The sequence below is a fragment of the Monodelphis domestica genome, chromosome 2 (genome assembly GCF_027887165.1).
Source record: "Monodelphis domestica isolate mMonDom1 chromosome 2, mMonDom1.pri, whole genome shotgun sequence".
Classification (NCBI taxonomy): domain Eukaryota; kingdom Metazoa; phylum Chordata; class Mammalia; order Didelphimorphia; family Didelphidae; genus Monodelphis; species Monodelphis domestica.
The window spans coordinates 478625686-478644024 of NC_077228.1; the positions used below are offsets into that span (position 1 = coordinate 478625686).

The following is an 18339-nucleotide window of genomic DNA, read 5'->3' on the forward strand; positions in this document are numbered from 1 at the left end:
ATTAAGGTCCTTCCCAGGCCTGAGCAAGGGGGATGACAGCTCAGATGAGAAATCTCCCTATGCTGAGGCTCCAGCAGCAGCCCTTCCAGGGGAGAAAATATTCATTAGAAAAAGAAGCCAAAGTGATGGATGGAGTCAGGGCCCAGCTGGGGTTTGGGAAGAGGCTGGTATGAGGGGTATTGATCGCAGCCCCTAGGAGGAGGAGGAGTGGGGGGGTGGGGTGGGGGGGTGCAGACAGCTCAGCGGAGATGCTGCAAACACCAGCTGCCTCAGGGCCACGCCAGGCTCCAGGGCTGGCTGGGGCTCGGAGGTAGCCTTCTGTCATCTTGACAGGTGATCTAGGCCAGCTCCCTCAATCCGGGCATCCCCTCCCATCCTCTCTGTCCGGCTCCAGGGAAGGGGTGTGGCTTCCAGCGGCCCCACGGAGGCTGCCACCAGCGGATGTGATCCTCCCGCCCCCAGCCCTACCCCGCCCCCTTCGGCGTCCTTCAGCCCATCCTCCCCGCAGCCTCCCCCTGCCCTCTCGGCTGACCCCACCCACCCATCCCGCCGCCCGCCGGGAGGAGGCTCCGACACGGACGTGGAACCCGGGGGAGGGTCGGCCGGCTGCTGGGCCGAAGAGCCGTCACGACTGGGGCTATGTGGAGGGGAGGGAGAGCAGCACTAGGGAGGGTGCGCGTCTGTGCAGGGAGACTGTGACCCGGGCCACGTTACTCGGAGGCCGGACGACTCGGGGCCGGGGGAGAACTCCGCCGCTAGCCGCCGCGCACGTCCCAGGGACCCTGCCTATGAGCAGCCTAAGCATCTTCCCCACCCCCGCCAGGACTACATTTCCCAGCAGGCTGAGCGGGTGGGCGGAGGCGAGAGACAGAGGGCCGCCGGACTGTGCCACGCCTGCGCAGGGTGCGGGGCGGCCTGTGGGGGGCGTGCCCGCGGTGGGGCGGAGGGGAAGCCGGGGGGGCGCGCGGAGGCGCCGGGGCGGGCGCGCGTCCGTGGCGGTGATGGCGGTGCGTGAACGCGCGGCGGCAGCAATGGCCGCTCTGGAGCGGCGGGTGCCGAGTCTCGATGACTTCGCGGGACAGAGCTGGAGCTCGTGGGTGGAGCGGGCCGACCTGCCCGCGGCCGACGGTGAGTGAAGCCCCCCCCAGTGCCCCGGGGCCCTGGCGGATGCCTCCCCTCCCCCCCTCCCGGCCCCCGCCGGCTAAGGGGAGCCGCCGACGGGAGCCGCCGTCCGGCTCCCCGGCCCCCCAAACAAAGGATCCGCCGGGTCCTAGTGCCCGCCTGCTCCTCCGCCGCCGCGCCCCCGGGTCCTAGCGCCGCCCTGCCCGGCCCGCAGCCCACCCTGCTCCGCCGGCCCGACCTCCGCCGCCCGTCCCCGCCCGCTCTCTCTCCCGTAGCCTCCGCCCGCCCTCCTCGTCTGCCGCCCGGCCCCCGCTTCCGCCCCTCCCGTGCCCGCCCCCCGCTTCTCCCCTTCGCTTCAGCCCTCTTCCACGTGTTTCCCACGCACCCCGCTTCCCTGCTCCCCGTGGCCCCCAGTGCTCGCTCGCGCCTCCTCCTCCTCCTTGGCGTTCGCAGCCCCCTGCCAGCCACCCCCCGAGTCTGCTGCCGCCGACCTCCCCTTCCCCGGACCCCCGACCCTCGCTTGGCCCCTGCGCCGCTCCGGGAGTGAGTGGGACGGCGTTGACTTCCCGTGATCTTTGTCTCGGAGCCCCCAGGAGGCACCTGGCCTTGCCGGCCTTTCGGGGTGACAGCGGGCACCGCACCCCAGAAGAAGTTTGCGAGTGAGAGGTGGAGGACGAGACCGCATGGAGCAGTCTCTGATGACACTTGTTCTCTTGAGACGTCTCCCCCGCTCCATCCCCTTCCATTATCCCTCCTGCTTGCACTTGACGGACTTAAAGCCAGAGCTGCCCCTTGTCTCGGGAATGCACACCCCCTCTCAAACCCTGCACCCCCATTTCTGGTGATTATATAAGACTGTCAACAATCCACTTAGTCCAGGGGGGAGTGGGGTGGCGGCGGCGGCAGACCCGGTGGTGGAAGTAGCAAAGGAAGCCCCCCAATGGGATCCCTGGCCCACCTAGAGCCTGCCCTGGGCTGGCTAGGTGAGCACAGGACCATTGTCAGGGTTTGGGCGCATTTAGAACCGGAAATAGAATCAGGCAGTTGACTCAGAATTGATTCCCCCCCACCCCCCCACCCCCCACCCAGAGACAAGGAGGGGGTGTAGTGGAGGGAGGGGAGAAGAGTAGGTGGGAGTGGGGGAGGCTGGACAGAGCTACCTTGTACAGCTAAAAGATGTTTTTATCATCAATCCAGAACCTGAAGGTGCCAGGGCAGCCCTAGCCCAACGCAGCCTGCAGGGAGGGGAGGGGCTTGCCCAGAATGGAATCATGAGCCATGGAGCTGGGAGCTGGGTCTTTTTCCATCCTGGGACTTGTTTCCCTCACCGGTTTTTGGAGGAGTTTGTTCCTCCATCAGGGCCACCAGTTCTCTGCCTGTAATGGGTTCCTCTTGCCCCAACCCAGAGGCTGAAGGGTTCTGGCAGTAGCAAAGGGCCCCCAGACAGCAGTTTTTTTTTTTTTCTGGACTGTATTAACGCTGCCTTAGCAGGACCTGGAAGGCTGGGGGAGTATGCTTTAGTGGTCTGTAGCTGGAGGTATGGTGTTAACCTGGGGAACTTAGGGCCCTGGGGAAGGGGGAGGGGGAAAGTGATATGAAAACTAGAGGAGAGATTCTGAGGTCTGGAATAAAACTCTTCCAGGCCAGAAGTCATTGGTGGGGGAGGGGAGGGAGGAAGAGGAGGAAGAGGGAGACCAGAGTCCTTCCCCTTTAAATGGGAAAACATTCCTTCTTGGGGTGGGATTTGCCCATAGTCACTCAGTAAGTCAGCAGTAGAACATGGAATAGAACCTTGTATTCCAGGATCCTAAAAGAAGGAGCTGATTCTCTTAAGGTGAGAGTCATTATGGGAACAGGGCCCTAAGCCTGAGACTCTTTGAGGTCCTCCACCTTGAGAGTTCAGGCTACAGTAACATGGAGAAGAACATAGAAGAGATGAGGTCTCTGGATCTTCTGACTCTAACCTGGCCCCCCAGTGATACTGAGGGGCTCCCCAAGAGGGGAGATGGTGCTGACAGAGCTGTGTGTCTCCCTCAGGGGCTGAGCTGGAGGAGAGCAACAAGAATGGGAAGAAGAAGTTGGATGCCATGACCCTCATAAAAGAAGGTGGGAGCCAGCAAACAGTAGTGCTGGGACCCAGGCAGACTGTTCACTGCGCCTTGTGTGACCTCGGGCAAATCCATTTGACTTTCTAGGCCTAAATTTCCTTATCTGTAAAATGATAAAGTTGGCTCGTACAGTTCTGAGGTCCTCTCTGTATCCACATCTATTATCCTTGCTCCTTGCTGGAGAAGGCATCAGGTCTAAGGGATGATTGCTCTTCCAAGGGTAGGAGTATAGCTGTCTGACCCTGGCCTTCCTGGCTCCTGTGACCCTTTGAATCCCAGCCAGGTTCTTGGAAAGTGATGTCTGCTTCCCAGAAGGCACTGTTTTAGAACTGAGTGGGCCTCTCTCACATAGGTGCTCTTCCAGAGCTAGGATGGTCTTCTGGGTGGTCAGGGCAAGGGCCTTGGAATGAAGTGGAGGAGGGGAAGCTTGGGTCCTTTCCCAATATGATACAAGCACCTGTCATTGCAGACATGTCCATCTTTGGGCACTGCCCTGCCCACGATGAGTTCTACCTGGTCGTGTGTAACCACTGCAGCCAAGTGGTGAAGCCTCAAGCTTTCCAGAAGCACTGCGGTGAGGGATGAGAGGGACCTGGAGGATGGGAAGGAGGCGAGAACCAGAAGAGTGACAAGGAGCAGGGAGGGCAGCAAGGAGAGTGGGGATGGCATAGCAGGAACAGTCCTGACAATGGACAGTGAAGCACTTGATTAGAGCTGAAATTGGGGAATGGTGGGGTTGGGGTTGAGGAGTGACCAACAGGGATCTCAGCCCAGCTTAAAGGAAGGAAGGAAGTAGAGGCCCAAAAGAGGCCATTCTAAAGTCTGGGGTGCCAGCATCCCAGATGATGTTTTAGGGCCCTAGGCCCCCAAGAGGAAGGAAGATCCTATCTCATGGACCCATGAGCCGGAATGTAGGGTGCAGGAGGTGGTTGATGTCACTCACTCTGGGTTCCTTTGCCCTTTTTTGTGACAGAGAGAAGACATGGGCCTCTCAGCAAGCTATATGCCCGGGCTCAGGCCTCTGCCACCTCTCAGAAATGCCATGCAGTAAATGGGCAGGGCCCAGCTTGTGGGAGCCAAGGCCCCACCAAAGCCTCCTCAAAGGAGAAGGTGCAAGGGGGCCGAGGCCGGGCTAATCACCCACCTGAGAAGGCACAAAAGGATAACCTCTGGTAAGGAGAGGCCAAGGGCTTTCCTCAGGCTCCTCCCTGGCCTGGGCAGGAAAAGATCCAAGGGGGGGCGGCTAGTAGAGGAGGTGTGCCTCTCCTGGAGTGCCGAGGTCACTGTCCTGAGGCTGAAGAAAGTACAGCTTGTCCCCAGCTGCTTCTCGACTGCTAAGATGACTGAAGCCTCTGGTGCCCCTTGGGACTTCTCTAAGTTCTACTGGGAAAGCCTCCAGAAGGCAGGACTTCCCGTTGGGGATAGAGCCTGTGCTTAGGGGGAGGCCCCCCCCCCCTCCCCGATTCTTGGTCTCTCCCTTCAGCCTGTCTCCACTCTTTCCTTCTAGCCTCTTTGTGCCTGTGGTGAATTTGGAGAAGATTTCCAGTCTCCCTAAACCCGATGGACAAGGGATCAGGGTGAACCCTAAGCCTCTGCCTCCCCATTCCACTTTCCTCGGCCCACCCACTGGTCTTACCAAGGATGCCCCTGGAAAAGCCCCCACAGTTCCCTCTTCCAAAGAGCTTCCCAGCAAAGGGAACAACGACCCGGTCCTCATCGAAGGGCCTAGCCCTCAGGCCGAGGGGGGTAGCCCCCCAGAGAAGGAGCCCAGTGTTGCCAGGCTTCAGCCCAAGGCCCACAAGAAGATGGCGAGTGAGTTGGGACTCTGGAGATAGGAAGGAAGGGCAGGGGTCCTCTCAGTGTGATTCTCCTCTTCTCTTCTGGAAGGGTTGTTCTTAGCTGTGGCGGGGGTGGGGGGGCGGGGATTGGCTGGGAGGGGGGGTTGGGAGAGGAGGCTTTTAGTGCTAGTGAGGGGCTTCCAGGCAGGCTCAGCACAGTTTAGGGGCCCAGCTAGGATCTCTGTCCTGCGGAGGTCCTGCACACGCATCTCCCTGCTGCTCTGCGCACGCTTTCCAAAGGAAGTGTCCTGGGCAGAGTACTGTAGGGGCTGACCTTGGCTCTGGGTTACCTTGCCAGGTGCTGAAAGGCTGCTCCTCTGAACACAACAATGACACGTGGAGATGCTCTCTCACGTTAGTTTGCCCATCTCTCTCCCCTCTCCCTGCTTGTTCTCAGGATAGCGGACAATTGGTTTTCCCTTGTAACTAGTGTTCCAGGTACAAGATGCTGCATTTATTTCCCAATAGGTGTTGACCTTCCCTCTCCTGTTTGCTCTGGGTTTGGATGTCCCCCCAAAGGGATCACAGCTTTTGCATTTTCCTAAGTGGAGTCACTGGGTGTCTCCTATCCCCCAAACTTGACATCTAAGGGGAGCCAAAGGCAGCTTCCACCTAAGTCCCGTGTTATTCCTAGGACAATTGGTGGGGAGACTGAGACCCCCTCATGGGGCCACATGAAGCTACCCTGGGACTGTAGGAGCTGTGCACCAAGTTGAGGCTGCCTGCTCTCTCTCTGCAGGGAAGGAGTGTGATCTGAACAGGCAGTGTGGGGTAGTGAACCCAGAGACCAAAAAGATCTGTACCCGCCTGCTGACTTGCAAGGTATCCACCCATGGGGGAGGACAGGCCCAGGCCACCGGGAAGGAAAATTTGGGGGAAATGATGGTATTCAGAGGGAAGCCTAGGCCTAGGCCAAGAACAGGCCAGGGGTAGGACTGTATGAGGAAGCTGGGCCAATTCCAACACCCCAGAATGGGAAAGGGAAGAGCTTTAGGGATGGCCTTTGTCCTGAAAAGGTTCAAGAAAGGGGAGAGCAGGTTGGGTCGTGAATGTTAGTTAACTGAAGCTCCTGGGGAGAAGGCAAACACAATCACTTGTGCCCCTGCCTCATGGTGCCCATCCAGATACACTCTCCCCTCCAGGATTTGTGGATCAGACTCATACCTCTCCCTGACCCTCTGATAGAATCTTGTCTCAAACCTGTGTTCCAGATTCACTCAGTGCATCAGCGCCGGGAGGTCCAGGGCCGGGCCAAGGACTTTGATGTGCTGGTGGCAGAGCTGAAGGCCAATTCCCGAAAAGGGGAGTCTCCCAAAGAGAAGAGTCCTGGACGCAAGGACCTGGGCCCCGAGCGCCTCTCCCAGGAGCTGCCCTCCTCAGCGCAGGCAGTGGCAGCTCTGCCTGGCACCACTTTCCCAGCCAGGGCCAAACAGACCTATCCCTACTGTGCGCTGCCTCGGTAAGGGCTCAGCCCCCACTCTGGGTCTGGGCTGCACGTCCGCCGCCCTCCGATCTTCAGGGGATAGACTATAGAGAGCCAGGGATGGGACCCTCCTAGAAAGTTAACAACAGTCTGCTCTCTTCCAGTCATTGGGGCTTCCACTTTTTCTCTAAGCTCCAAGAGGTGCACTTTCACCTAGGAGGGCAGAGACGGGAGAAGCAGCGAAGGGGTGCCTTCTCGGGCCCTCCTGCTCTGGCCTTGGGATCCTGGCTCCTTGTCATAAAGATATTTCTGGGGCCTGCGAATGGGAGTAGGAGCTTTAGAGGAATCAGGGAGGAAGGTGTTGATTCCTCGTGGTCCCTGGGCTTTGGGAACTCTGAGGAGCCCAGAGCCCAGGCTGTTCAGAACCTTCTTTACTTCGAAGATGATCAGACTGAGGCTTTGAAAGGCAGGGATAAGGCCAGGTCTAGACAGTGAGCCAGTGAACATCCTCTCTCAATTGTCCCTTGATGCACAGTACACATGGGCTTTGGGGGGTTCTGTCCCCTCTCCCTCAGGGACCTCCCTCTCCACTAGGCCAACCCGGGTGGCTGTCAGTGTGTAGAGGGGGGACAGTTCCCTGGGTGTGACTGATTCAGGGATTCGAGGAAGTGAGTCTGACTGCGCAGGCTTGGTGCGGGCAATGGCGGCAGGGCCCAGCCCGTCTGCGCAGGCCCGATGTCCTTGGGAGTGGGATGCGGCCTTTCAGACCCAGCCCCTGTCACGTTTTCTCCGGCCCCTCCAGGTCACGGGTCTCCTCTGAGAGTGAGCTAGATGATGAAGGCCCTTGTGCTGGTGACAGAGACCCAGGCTTGTTCCCTTTCCCTCTGCCTCGGGCCGGGGCCCAGGCTTCCAGCGAGGAAAGCGAGGAAGATGGAGCCCCAGATGACCTCCACCATGTCCCAGACTGTCATTATGCAACACGGCCCCCTCGGCCCCAGGCGGTGAGTGCTTGAAGCTGGGCACTGGCTGGGAAGGGGGCTCCCCCCCAGCCGCCCTACTCTCTCCCCTCTTTTGGCAGGGCGTGCATGGGGGGGCCACACACACCCATGACAGTTTGGGCTGAGGCTCTTGGCAGGCCCCACTCACCAGCATTTTCCTTTCCCGCGTCTAGTTCTGCACCTTTGGTAGTCGGCTGGTAAGCCCGGGGTGTTACGTGTTTAGTAGGCGGCTGGACCGGTTCTGCTCAGCGCTCAGCTCCATGCTGGAGCGACATCTCAGCTCCCATATGTGGAAGTAAGTGTTCCTCCTCAATGGCCCTCTTTGGGAGCCCTGGCTGTGGCCTCCTCACTCCCCTCCAAAGCTCTAGGCCTGGAGAACCCACTCTTTCTATCTCACTCCTGGAGAAGACCTAGTGGGCTCTTACTTAATTGCTGCCATTTTTCTTCTCAGGGGCACCTGGGGTGCTTTGGGCTTGGGTTGGGATTAAAGCTGCTTGGGAGCTTGTGGCTGGGCTGGCTCCTGGGGCAGGGCTTTCTGCTCCTGGGGCAGGGGGAGGCATCAAGAATGGGGTTGTGAGGCAGGGATGACTCCCGGCCCCCTCGCCCTCTCTTACCAGCCAGCAGGTGGCAGCAGAGCTCCACATTTATTTGCCGTTTGGGGTGGGGGTGAGGGCCTTGGGGTGCTCTGGCTCAGGCTGCCCTTTTTTTTGCAGGAAGATCCCACCGGCAGCTGAACCCCCATCTCACCTCCTCGTCTCTCCCCCACACGTCCCCCTGAGCCCTTCCTCGGCAGGCACCTGCCCCCGTCTTTCTGGCCCCAGCCATAGGCCCCCCTTCCCGCCCTCTGCACCCATCACCAAGGACAGCCCAGCCCCCAGCTACCCTGCAGGTTCTCCCAGTGTGGGGGCCGCCTGCAGCCAGGCAGAGTGCATGGGTGGGAGTCAGGCCATCACCTCACCGCTGCCTGCCAACACCCCTTCACCCTCCTTCAGTAAGCTGCCTCCTTCCAAGGCCAGCAAGCTGTCCAAGGGCAAGGATGGGGCTGATGTGGAGGTCCCATCCCGCAAGAGGAAGTTGTCCCCCGGGCCTGCGGCCTTCAAACGGACCTGTATCCTGGATCCTCCTGGGAAGGGCAAGCCCGCAGGCTGCCGAGCCCTCCCCACCAAGACTAAGCCAGCCCTGGGCATAGGGCTCAATGGGGCAGTAGGACCCCGGGTGAAACGGGCAGGGCCCCTGGACTGTCGGGGCTCCCCACATACACCCCCAGCGCCTGTCAAGGCCTCCCAGCTGGAGAACCGGGGGGCAGCTGGCCATCCAGCCAAAGCTCTCCAGCCTAACTGCCTCTCCGAGGAAGAGGCCAAGAAGAGGAAAAACCTGGCCACGTACTGCCGGCCAGTGAAGGCAAAGCACTGCCCCGCAGGGCCCCCGGCGGCCGACTCGGCCTGTTCTGTGCGCAGGAAGAAGCCCAGCCCGGCCCTGGGCTTTGAGGAGAAGTGCACCACGCTGAAGGTACCATGCCTAGGGAAGGCAGGGGAGCTGGAAGTAGGGGTCAGGGGATGGGGAATGACTAGATTGAGCCCCTCCTTCCCATTTCCTATTGGACAAATAGGGGACGCCCAGGAATGGGGAGTGCTGAGCACATCTAGGGAAGAGGGGGCAGATGGAAATGGAAGAGGAGAGTGGTAGGAAAGGGAAGGATTAGAAGGAAAGACAAAATGGACTCCTTGGGACTGTTTTACAGATGCCAGGGTGGGAGAGATTAGGCCAAGATGTATTCCTGACTTGGTAGATCCACTCTGCCCCAGAAGCTAGCAAGGGAGATGCTGCTTTTCACATCCTCCCTAATTAAGGGGGCCTCATCTCCTGGATTTGGTGCTGGCCCTCCTTGCAGTAACTGGGAATTACCTCCATTTCTTTTGGAAAGAAGGCTGGGATCTAGGAACTCAAGTCCTCCTAGAAGAGAAGATGGAGGAATGGTGGAAAGAAGCATGATATTCAGGAGGCAGTTCAGGAAGGGCTATTTGTTAGTAGATTTGCCTCTGGGGAGAATGGCCTGACTTAGCCCAAGGTCGTCAGACTGCCCCTGAATTTGGAGTTGATGCTTACATGACACTACGTGTGTGTCTATTATTTAACAGTCTATGTATATAATAGCCCCATTCTGGCTTCTAATACCAGGACTAGGATTATTTTTTTGGAGTAGTGGGGGTCTCTAGGGATTTCTGTTGCCTATATACTGGTCTTCCAGCTCCCTACCTTCCCATTGTGGGCCAGGGTAGTTTCAACTTTGCAGAAAGTTTTTTTTGAAACCTGAACATTCTAGTTATGATTTCCCATGTGCCCTAGAGCCAAGAGGAAGGGAAAGGGTTGACTCTTCAATTCTCCCTCCCTGCCCTGCCTTCTTGGTGATAGCAGTGGGAGGGAGGACCCAGGAGCCCTCACTGAGGAACTTTACTTCCTCATCACTATCCCCGAGGAAATCCGCAGCTCTGACACCGTAAGGTTTCCTTAGAATTCACTGGAGGCAGCCTTTGGACCTCTGCATTCATGTTCCCCTGCTGCTGCCACCACCACCACAGGTGCTGCGAATCAGACTCCTTCCCTGGCCCAGGGCTGGAGGCCCACTGGCTGCAGATGGCTCACAAGGAGGACACGCTCTTCCCAGGCCAGTGCTTCCCCCCACACGGGTCTTTCTTGCCTCTTGTCTTCCTGCAGTCAAAAGCGCATTAATGAGAAAGTGCCTGCCCATCGCAACGGAGCTGCCAGCGCCTCCTCCCTCTCCAGGATCCAGGCCCCAGGCTGCTGCTGCTGCCGCTTTTTATAACTTTATATTATTTTTTTTAAGAAAAAAAAAACTCTATAAAAATACCTCAAGACTGTCTCCCTGTTCTGTTACTGCCAAACATAACAAACAAACAAACAAAAACCACAGAAAAGGGAAAAAATGGAAGGAAGTGAGTTTCCTTCTTCATCTCCAATTCCTCTTTGAGAGGTAAAGCATCAAGGGCAGCCAGATACAAGGTCCCACAGATATCTCTGCTTATTTTTGTCTTTAAAGAAATCTCTAAAGGGGGCAGCTGGGTGGCACAGTGAATTGAGAACCAGGCCTGGAAATGGGAAGGTCCTGATTTCAAAGCTGGCCCCAGACACTATTTAGCTGTGTGACCCTGGGCAAGTCACTTAACCCCCATTGCTTAGCCCTTATAACTTCTGTCTTGGAACCAATACATATTGGGTTTAAAAAAAGAAAGACATCTTTATGGAAATTGCTAAGACCTCTGGAGCCTTGGTGTTCTCCTTCCAGGGGGTGGGGAGAAATTGGGGATTTGAAAGGGAGTGAGTATGGGGAGCCTCCCAGGCCCTCCCAGGGAAAGCTTTGCCTCCAGTCCTCTCAGGTCCCGGTGACTTCTTTCCCCTAGCAGCCACCGAAGTTCTGCCAGAAGGATGACGGATTGCTGTGCTCAATTTATGTCTCCCTCCCATTTTTTTTTGCCCGTAGGTCGGAGCGGATTTGGCATTTCTCTTGGGGCCTAGGGGACAAGGCCTGTTTTGGTCCCTCTCTCCCTGGGGGCTTTTGGCCCTGACTTCGGGACTCCGATCTAGGCATGGGCCCTTTCCCGGAGAAAGGCTAGGAAAGTCTTCCTTGGCTCCTGGCCTATCTCTTCCTTCCCCTGCGCCCTCCTCTCCCGCTGGAGCAGGGGGTGGCCAGTGACCCAGGATCGCAGGAGGATGGAAATGAGGAGGTAGATCCCGATAGGGATCGAGCCCGGGCAGGGGGCCCTTGGCGTCGAGCCCCAGGCACCCTGGGGTTGGGGGCAGCGCTAAGTTGCGCAGGCTCGTTTCCGTGCACCTCGGAGCCGCGGCCTTATGGGTTTGCAGGGGATGCCGCGACGGCTCCCTCCCAGCCCTTCCGGGGGCAGGGCGGGCAGCGCACTCCTGGGACCTTGGGTTTCTTCCCAGGGCGCCAGGGGGCGCTGCTGGTGACACCGCCGCGCTTCCGACCGCGTCCCGGGGGAGGAGCCGCTCCCGCCTCAGTCACCGACGCCACGCTCAGGAACCCGGAAGCGGCGGCCCGGCGGCTAGGAGAAGCCGGCCCCCTGCAGCCTGGTCATGCAACCCCCGCCCGTGGGGCCGGTCCTGGCCTCAGCCTCGGCTGCAGTTAAGGAACCCCGGCTGGTCCGCTGGTTGCGCTGTGGCAGCGGCATTCTGGCGCACCTGGTGGCTTTAGGCTTCACCCTTTTCCTGACCGTGTTGTCCCGGCCCGGGACCAGTGAGTAAGGGTGGGACCTATGAGTAGGGAGGCAGGGGCGGGGCTACGGTTGAAGGGAGGGCCAGCTCTCAGGGGGCGGGGATAAAGGGCGAGGGGGTGGGGTAAGGCAGCCTTCTTGGGGCGGGACCAGAGAATGAATGAAAAACTGGCTTCCAGTGGGATGGGGGGCGGGAAGAGAGGGACAGACAGAGCAGCGCTTTGAGGGCGGGGCCAGAGAATGAATGAAAAGCCGACTTTCGGTGGGGATGAGGCTAGAAAGGGAGGGGCAGGGCAGAGTGGCGTCTTGGGGGCGGGGCCAGAGAATGAATGGAGGACTGGCTTCGAGAGAGAGGGTTAGACGGACGGGGAGGGGCAGAGCAGATTCTTGGGGGTGGGGCCAGGGAATGAATGAAGGGCATGCTTCCAGTGGGGCGGGGCTAAGAAGGGAGGGGTAGGGCCAGTTCCTGGGGGGTGGGACTAAGGAGTGAAGGGTCTTCCCCGGAAGGTGAAGGGTCGAGTCCTTGCCCTGAGATGATGATGATCAGTTTAAGGCCCTGGAATGTTAAATTCTGGGGAGGAGAGGACAGTTGAGGGAGGAGGGTGGACATCTCAGTTCTAGTATCTGTTAGGCTGTCACATGGAAGATTCTGGTCCCTGGGGTTCAAGGACCCTACCAGTGCTGCAATGGGTAGAAATCACAGAGCTCAATTTAAGCTTTATGGCAGGAGAAACTGTAAGGTATTCAGCCATCCCGAAGTGGAATGGGCTGCTGGGGTGGGGGAAGGTCTTCTTCCTGTCATCATTAGGCCACTAGTCCCGATTCCTATTGTGCAGAGCTTGGGTTAGTTGGACATTAGAACTCTCATATTAAGCAATTCTGAAGAGTTAGCCTCTGGGTGGTGAGGCTGTGCTTCTGCCAGAAGTATTGAGAGGAAGACTCTTGGGAGTTCCTGAGGGTTGGAGGTGGGGAGGGGTATCTTCAGAGGGAGAAGACAGTTTTGGGAGGATGAATCTTGGAAAGGAGGAAGGACAGGGTTTCAAAATTGGGTCAGGGAGGGTTAGGCTTTTAGGGATAGGCCAAGAGAGGGAGGAATGGGACAGAGAAGGTCCCCTAGAATAGCTACAAAGAGGGAAGTCTGGACATCCACTGTAGGACAGGGTCAGGAAAAGCATTTGGGAATTGACTCCCTGGAGTGAGACAGAAGAGTGTGGGGGCAGGGGAGGAGGTTTTTGGTTTGGGACTGGGGAGAGGTATGGGTAGGACCAGTGATGGAGAGTGGGCCAGAGGAGGGGTACGTTCTGAGGAGCAGGGCCAAGGAGGGGAGGGAGAAGGGAGTATAGTTTCCTGGGGATGGGATCAGAGAAGGGAGGGCAGGATCTTAGGAGTATAGGCTAGAGAAGACTTCCCTGAGGGTTGAGGTTAGGGACAGAGAGGAGAGGAAGAATAACTCATAGGAGCCCGGGAGGGAAGGGCAGGCAGTTGGAGGATGGGGCCAGTGAAGGCAGTTGCTGGTTGGGGCCATCATGCTATTTAGTGTGTAGGAGGAAATAGTATAAGATTGTAGAGAAAAGCATGAGTTTGGGGGGGGGGGGGAGTGGGTGTTGATGCCACGGAAACCTAATATAAGGGGCAGAGTTTCCCAAAGAGAGGGATAGTGGGAGTAATGCTGAAGTAAATTGAAGGCCAAACCAGTAGGACCTAGCAAGGATTTCCTGGCATGGTATATTCACTACTGGTGAAGGGAGCAGAGGGATCAGACCAGGTGTTTTCCTTTTATCCTTTGTTCTTGCTTATGATTTGGGATAGACATCTCTTAGTGAATGGGCTCTCTTGGGATGAGAGGATAGCCTTGGGATAGAGAAATTGAAATGAGTGGCTCTCAGTCTCCTCTCTTTGATTTCCAGGTCTCTTTTCCTGGCACCCTGTGTTCATGGCCTTGGCGGTAAGTTGAATTTTTTCATTTAAATTCTTTTCTTTCATCTTACTGTGGCTTGAATCCTTAGGCCTCTCAGCTTCCTTCCCCTCTGGCTTTGCTGTCAACTGAAGCTTCCCTTCATTTCTTCTTTCTGGGAGGCTGGCTCATTTAAGATGTCCTCATTTGTATTTGCAGTTCTGCCTCTGCATGGCTGAAGCCATCCTGCTCTTCTCTCCTGACCACTCCCCATTCTTCTTCTGCTCACGTAAGGCCCGGATCCGACTACACTGGGTAGGGCAGTCTCTGACCATCTTGTGTGCTTTCCTGGGCCTGGTCTTCATCATCTCCAGCCGGACCCGAAGTGAGCTGCCCCATCTTGTGTCCTGGCACAGTTGTGTGGGAGCTCTGACACTGTTGGCCACCATTGGGCAGTCCTTGTGTGGCCTTAGCCTCCTCTGCCCTCGGGCAGCCAGGTTCTCTCGTGTGGCTCGTCTCAAACTCTATCACCTGACATGTGGGCTGGCAGTCTACCTGATGGCCACACTTACAGTGCTCTTGGGCATGTGCACGGCATGGTTCCAGGCTCAGATCAAAGGGGCTGCCTGGTACCTGTGCCTATTCCTGCCCATATATCCAGCCCTGGTGATCATGCATCAGATCTCCAGTACCTACTTGCCAAAGAAGAAAATGGAAATCTGATTCTGAGTTTTCTCTTGGATTCCCTCCCTCTTCCTCTTAGACCCCTCCTCCTTGGGGTAGGGCAGTTGCTTTCTTCTTCTGTGGCTTTTCCAATATTATTCCCCAAACCCATTGAGTCAGCCTGGCATTTTAGAAACCCAGGCTGCTGTTGAGTGGTGACTGAAAAGTCCAGTAACAGAATACCATTAGAATCAGGTAGAAGAGAAAGATGGTGGGCAGGAGGTAAGCTTGAGGTCAGAGGCATTGTGAAGAACTGGGGTTGCTCAGGAGTTAAGTTATATTTGGTTATGAAGGGAAGCTAGGAATGGATGCAATATGTAATCTACTGAAGAGGCAGGGTGGTATAGGAGTCAGGAGACCTTGCTAACTCCTGGATCCAGCTCTGCCATAAACCAATAAGGTGGCTTTGGGTTATCTTTCAGGAGCAGGTGAGGACTCTCATTCTCCCCCTATAGAATGAGGGCATCATATCAGACTATCTATAAGTTTCTCTCCAAATCCAAAATTATTCTATGAGGTTGACCTTAAGTAGGATAAACCTCCCCTCCCATGACGTATGTATCCCTTGGTGCCCTTGTCCTGAGACAGACCCTTTTGTTTACTATTGGGCTGCTCCAGTGAAGAGGAAGAGTGTATACCTGGGACCTCTTCTTAGGTACAGAGTGGTCAGGCTTTGTAGGTGCCAAGGGCCTGTGTCAGGGTGGGTCCTAGGCTCTGAATGGTGAAGCATTAGAGTCACTTTAACACTTTGTGGGGGTGGAGATCAGAAAACTAAGCCACCCCTGGCTGGCTTTGATATTCACCTGCCAGAAGCCTCTTGAGCCCTCACAAACATTTGTTGGGACTTGAGAATTGAGCACCATCTTTAGAGTGGGTTTCATAGGAGCATGTTCAGTTGTACCATGTTGGGTCCTGGGGCTTGCTGGATTTTCTCTTTTCCCTTGAGTACTGTTTTCAGGAAAGGGTGATCGCCCAACACTTTTGATCCATTGCCTTTGTTCTTTCTAGGGCTTTCATTCTCACCTTAGTACAGTCTCTTGTGAGAATGGGAGAGGTTGGATTGACTCTCATTAGGGCTGGGGGATGGTGGTGGCTGTGCAGAGATGGACAGATGTACGTGAGAGTCAGCTTATGAGTTAAAGGAACAAAAAAGGATGGTGAGGGAGCCTCTCCATCCAACTTATCCTTTGTTCTTCCTCTCTTTCCATTTTCTGATACTTCTTTGACCCTATCTCTTGTCATATTGTGTCTTGGATGGTCAGGGTTTTGGTTCAGGGTTCCTGGTTGATTAAATTTGGTACTACAAATCAAGGGATAGACTCACAGTAGAATAGGCTGTCCTTTGACACCTGGTACCCAAGTTCCCTCCATTATCCCAAGGCCTTTCCTTTGTGTTGCGATATTTAACTGGCAAATTGGCATATTATAGTCCATCTCTGATTGAGCCCCAAGAGGAGGGCAAGACTTAGGGAAAGTCCTTTACAGATGGCATTCAAAGGAGGGGCCTTGGGACAGTGAAGGAAGCTCAGGGAATCCCCAGGACTGGCGTCCAGGACCAGACAAGGAGATTGCTACTGATGGTAGTGGTTCTTCAATACCTGCATGGCAGGTGCCTGGGCCCCAGGCCAGGGCATTGGCAGGGATGAGCACAAAGAATGCGGGAGAGGAAGGAAGAAGGCCCTTCTGCACAGGACAGTGTCCCAGGCATGTGGAGGGGCTAAGGCACCTTCTGATTGTCAGGCAGTCTCACGTGATCATGCAGATGAGTGATGCAGAGTGAGGTTCTGTCCCTAGCCACCTTGGCCTTTTCCTGATTTCTACCCCTTTCCAAACTGTCGCTGCAGAACTGTGGAGTAGCTTTTGTTTTGATGAGCAGAAGGAAAAGTGCCCAGCTGATCTTCCGTAGCTTGGGATTTGATTTGAAGTTGGAGCTTGGGGAAGGGGCAGGCCTTTGGGGACTCATCTGGGCACTGTGCCATCCCTTAGACCCCATTTGCTGTCTGGTCCCATCTCCCCACCTTTGGCCTGTGCTAAGTGGGGCCTGTCCTGGTGGCAGCTCCCAGAGGGCGGGCAGTGCTCTGTGACTCTGCAGTCCTGGTCTGAGAGCTGAGTGGTGGCAGTGCTGCAATACAATCTGAGCTTGCCTGGGGTGTTGTAACCTCCCAGGTGGTGAGGGGGCGGCCAGGCGGGTGTGTTGACAGTCAGCCCGGCAGTTTGCGTGGGCTGCACCAGCTGATGTCTATTCTGGGCCCTAGATAGGGAGAAGCCATTTCTGTTCTGCAAGAGGACGGCCCTGGCTGCCATGGCCTCCCGGCATCCTCTGCCCCTCTGTCTTCCCTGCCGGCCTGGAGAGCTAGAGATGTGCTTGTGGCCAATGGTAGAAGGCCCGGTTTGGACGGCCATCTGTAATGTGGGCAGCCATTCGCCAGAGGGAGCCCGCTTCCTTGGCAGGAGAAGCTACCTCACTCTTCCCTCCTCCACCTGGCTTCCCATCCAGCCACAGCAGCTGGACCCCCATTAGCCCTCTGTGCCAGGGCTCTGTCCCTCCAGCTGGGCTGGCAGTAGCTGCCGGCTGTCTGGAGCACTTTCGTCCGCCCCTCCTTCCCTGCTAACCTCATCTGGGATGCTTGGCTTCATTGAGGAGAGGCAGAGGCCTGTGGCTGCCTCCTGTCCCATGATGAGGAAGGACCGCTAGTCATGGGAGCCAGAGCTCTTGTGTCTCGAAGAGCTTGGCATGTCACTTCCATAGAAGTGTGTATTAGGATTGCTATGCTCTGAGCCTTTGAAAAATGAACCTGTAATCTGGGTCAAGCTAAAAATTAAGAGTATTGGGTGTATAAGATACAGATGTTGAAGCTGAGCCATTTAATTCAGTCCCAGATTAAGGCACTTTCCTCCACACCTCTCCTGACCACACTGCTTCCTCATACAGCTTCCTCTGGACTGGGAGGAAGCTGGGAGGGGGAGGGGAGCCCTACCTGGCCCATTTCTCCTCTCCCTTCCATTCTTCCCCATCTCATTGTGGGCAGTCCCATCCCTTTTCTTTTTTCATTCCACCCCACCCTGTGCACTGATTCTCCATAGCTTCTTTTTGAAACCTCAGTGTGGGAGATCCTGGCCCCCTCCCTGAGACAGCTGGCGGCTGTGCCAAGGTCTGTTCAGAATTAATAATAATCATTAGCTGACACGATGCAGGCGCTTCCAGCTCCAGATCTCTAAGCACTTCTAAGGCTGAGTCAGGCAGCACTTATTTCTCCTCCCTGCCCTCCCACCCCCTTAATGGGGTGGTGTCTTGGTGGGAAGGAAACCAGGAATCTTCTCTCCTGGCCTTTCATTGAGAGCCTTGCCTTCCTGAGTGGGAGGATAGAGCCTGGTGTTCTAACAGCACTGTTGGGCCCAAGGACAACGGTGTCTAGCTCAGGCAGATGAAAGCTGATACCCTGAGCCCTTGATGTCCTTCCTGTTTGCTCTGCTGCTCCTGTATCCTGGGAGCCTGAAGGAAGCCCCAGTGCCATGGTCTAGGCCTTCCCTTGGTGCGGAGCTCTGAGAGCCTTCTACCTGCTTGTCTGATTTGCATGGAGAGCCTGTGTCCTTGGGTGGGAAAAGGGACAGCCCAAGATTGGAGGCCTGGCTTCTGCCTCTATGACCAGCTGTGCGACCTTGAGTTCATCACTTATCACCTGTTCCTATCTACCTCAAAAGGTGTCATAAGGGTTACATGGGGAGAGGTGGGCAAGTCCAGTGAAGAAAACACTTCCGAGTTCAAATTCTGACTGCCTTGGGCAAGTCATTTAACCAGAATCTGCAACCTTGGCTGTAAAATGGGGAGAATACTTTGTACTACCTACCTCATAAGGTGGTTGTAAGGATCAAACCATAAAATGGATGTGAAAGTGCTCTGTAACTGTAAATGCTGTATGAAGAGAAGCTGCTGTAACAGATATGAAAGCACTTTAAAAAGTATAAAGCACTCTGCACACGTAAAA

The 18339-nt window shown here is 56.3% G+C and overlaps 2 protein-coding genes across 4 annotated transcripts; both read left to right on the top strand.

Moving 5' to 3' along the window:
• Window positions 1-939: 939 nt before the first annotated feature.
• On the top strand, window positions 940-10370 carry ATXN7L2 (ataxin 7 like 2). 3 transcript variants are annotated; one of them, XM_007485086.2, is made up of 11 exons: window positions 940-1128; window positions 3160-3228; window positions 3700-3804; window positions 4204-4402; window positions 4738-5042; window positions 5808-5890; window positions 6280-6527; window positions 7294-7492; window positions 7663-7784; window positions 8203-8998; window positions 10205-10370. In XM_007485086.2, the coding sequence occupies exons 1-11, from the start codon at window positions 1002-1004 to the stop codon at window positions 10217-10219; spliced, it is 2268 nt and encodes a 755-aa protein (XP_007485148.2). In that variant the 5' UTR covers window positions 940-1001; the 3' UTR covers window positions 10220-10370. The 3 variants fall into 3 exon arrangements, with proteins under 3 accessions (XP_007485148.2, XP_056675154.1, XP_056675155.1); XM_056819176.1 differs by having other exon boundaries at window positions 951-1128; window positions 8203-10370; XM_056819177.1 differs by lacking the exon at window positions 940-1128 and adding an exon at window positions 1219-1963 and having other exon boundaries at window positions 8203-10370.
• Window positions 10371-10508: 138 nt separating this feature from the next.
• Window positions 10509-18339, top strand: LOC100619273 (probable transmembrane reductase CYB561D1). Its single transcript, XM_056819178.1, has 3 exons — window positions 10509-11759; window positions 13644-13681; window positions 13850-18339. Exons 1-3 carry the CDS (start codon window positions 11600-11602, stop codon window positions 14351-14353), a joined length of 702 nt encoding a protein of 233 aa, XP_056675156.1. The 5' UTR covers window positions 10509-11599; the 3' UTR covers window positions 14354-18339.

Excerpts from the sequence above, each read along its gene's own strand:
- ATXN7L2 (XM_056819176.1), top strand. The coding sequence starts at position 1,002 with ATGGCGGTGCGTGAACGCGCGGCGGCAGCAATGGCCGCTCTGGAGCGG. Across the intron at positions 3,229-3,699 it reads CATGACCCTCATAAAAGAAG|ACATGTCCATCTTTGGGCAC; the intron begins GTGGGAGCCAGC and ends CTGTCATTGCAG. Across the intron at positions 7,785-8,202 it reads CTCAGCTCCCATATGTGGAA|GAAGATCCCACCGGCAGCTG; the intron begins GTAAGTGTTCCT and ends TTTTTTTTGCAG.
- LOC100619273 (XM_056819178.1), top strand. The coding sequence starts at position 11,600 with ATGCAACCCCCGCCCGTGGGGCCGGTCCTGGCCTCAGCCTCGGCTGCA. Across the intron at positions 11,760-13,643 it reads GTTGTCCCGGCCCGGGACCA|GTCTCTTTTCCTGGCACCCT; the intron begins GTGAGTAAGGGT and ends TTTGATTTCCAG. Across the intron at positions 13,682-13,849 it reads CTGTGTTCATGGCCTTGGCG|TTCTGCCTCTGCATGGCTGA; the intron begins GTAAGTTGAATT and ends TTGTATTTGCAG.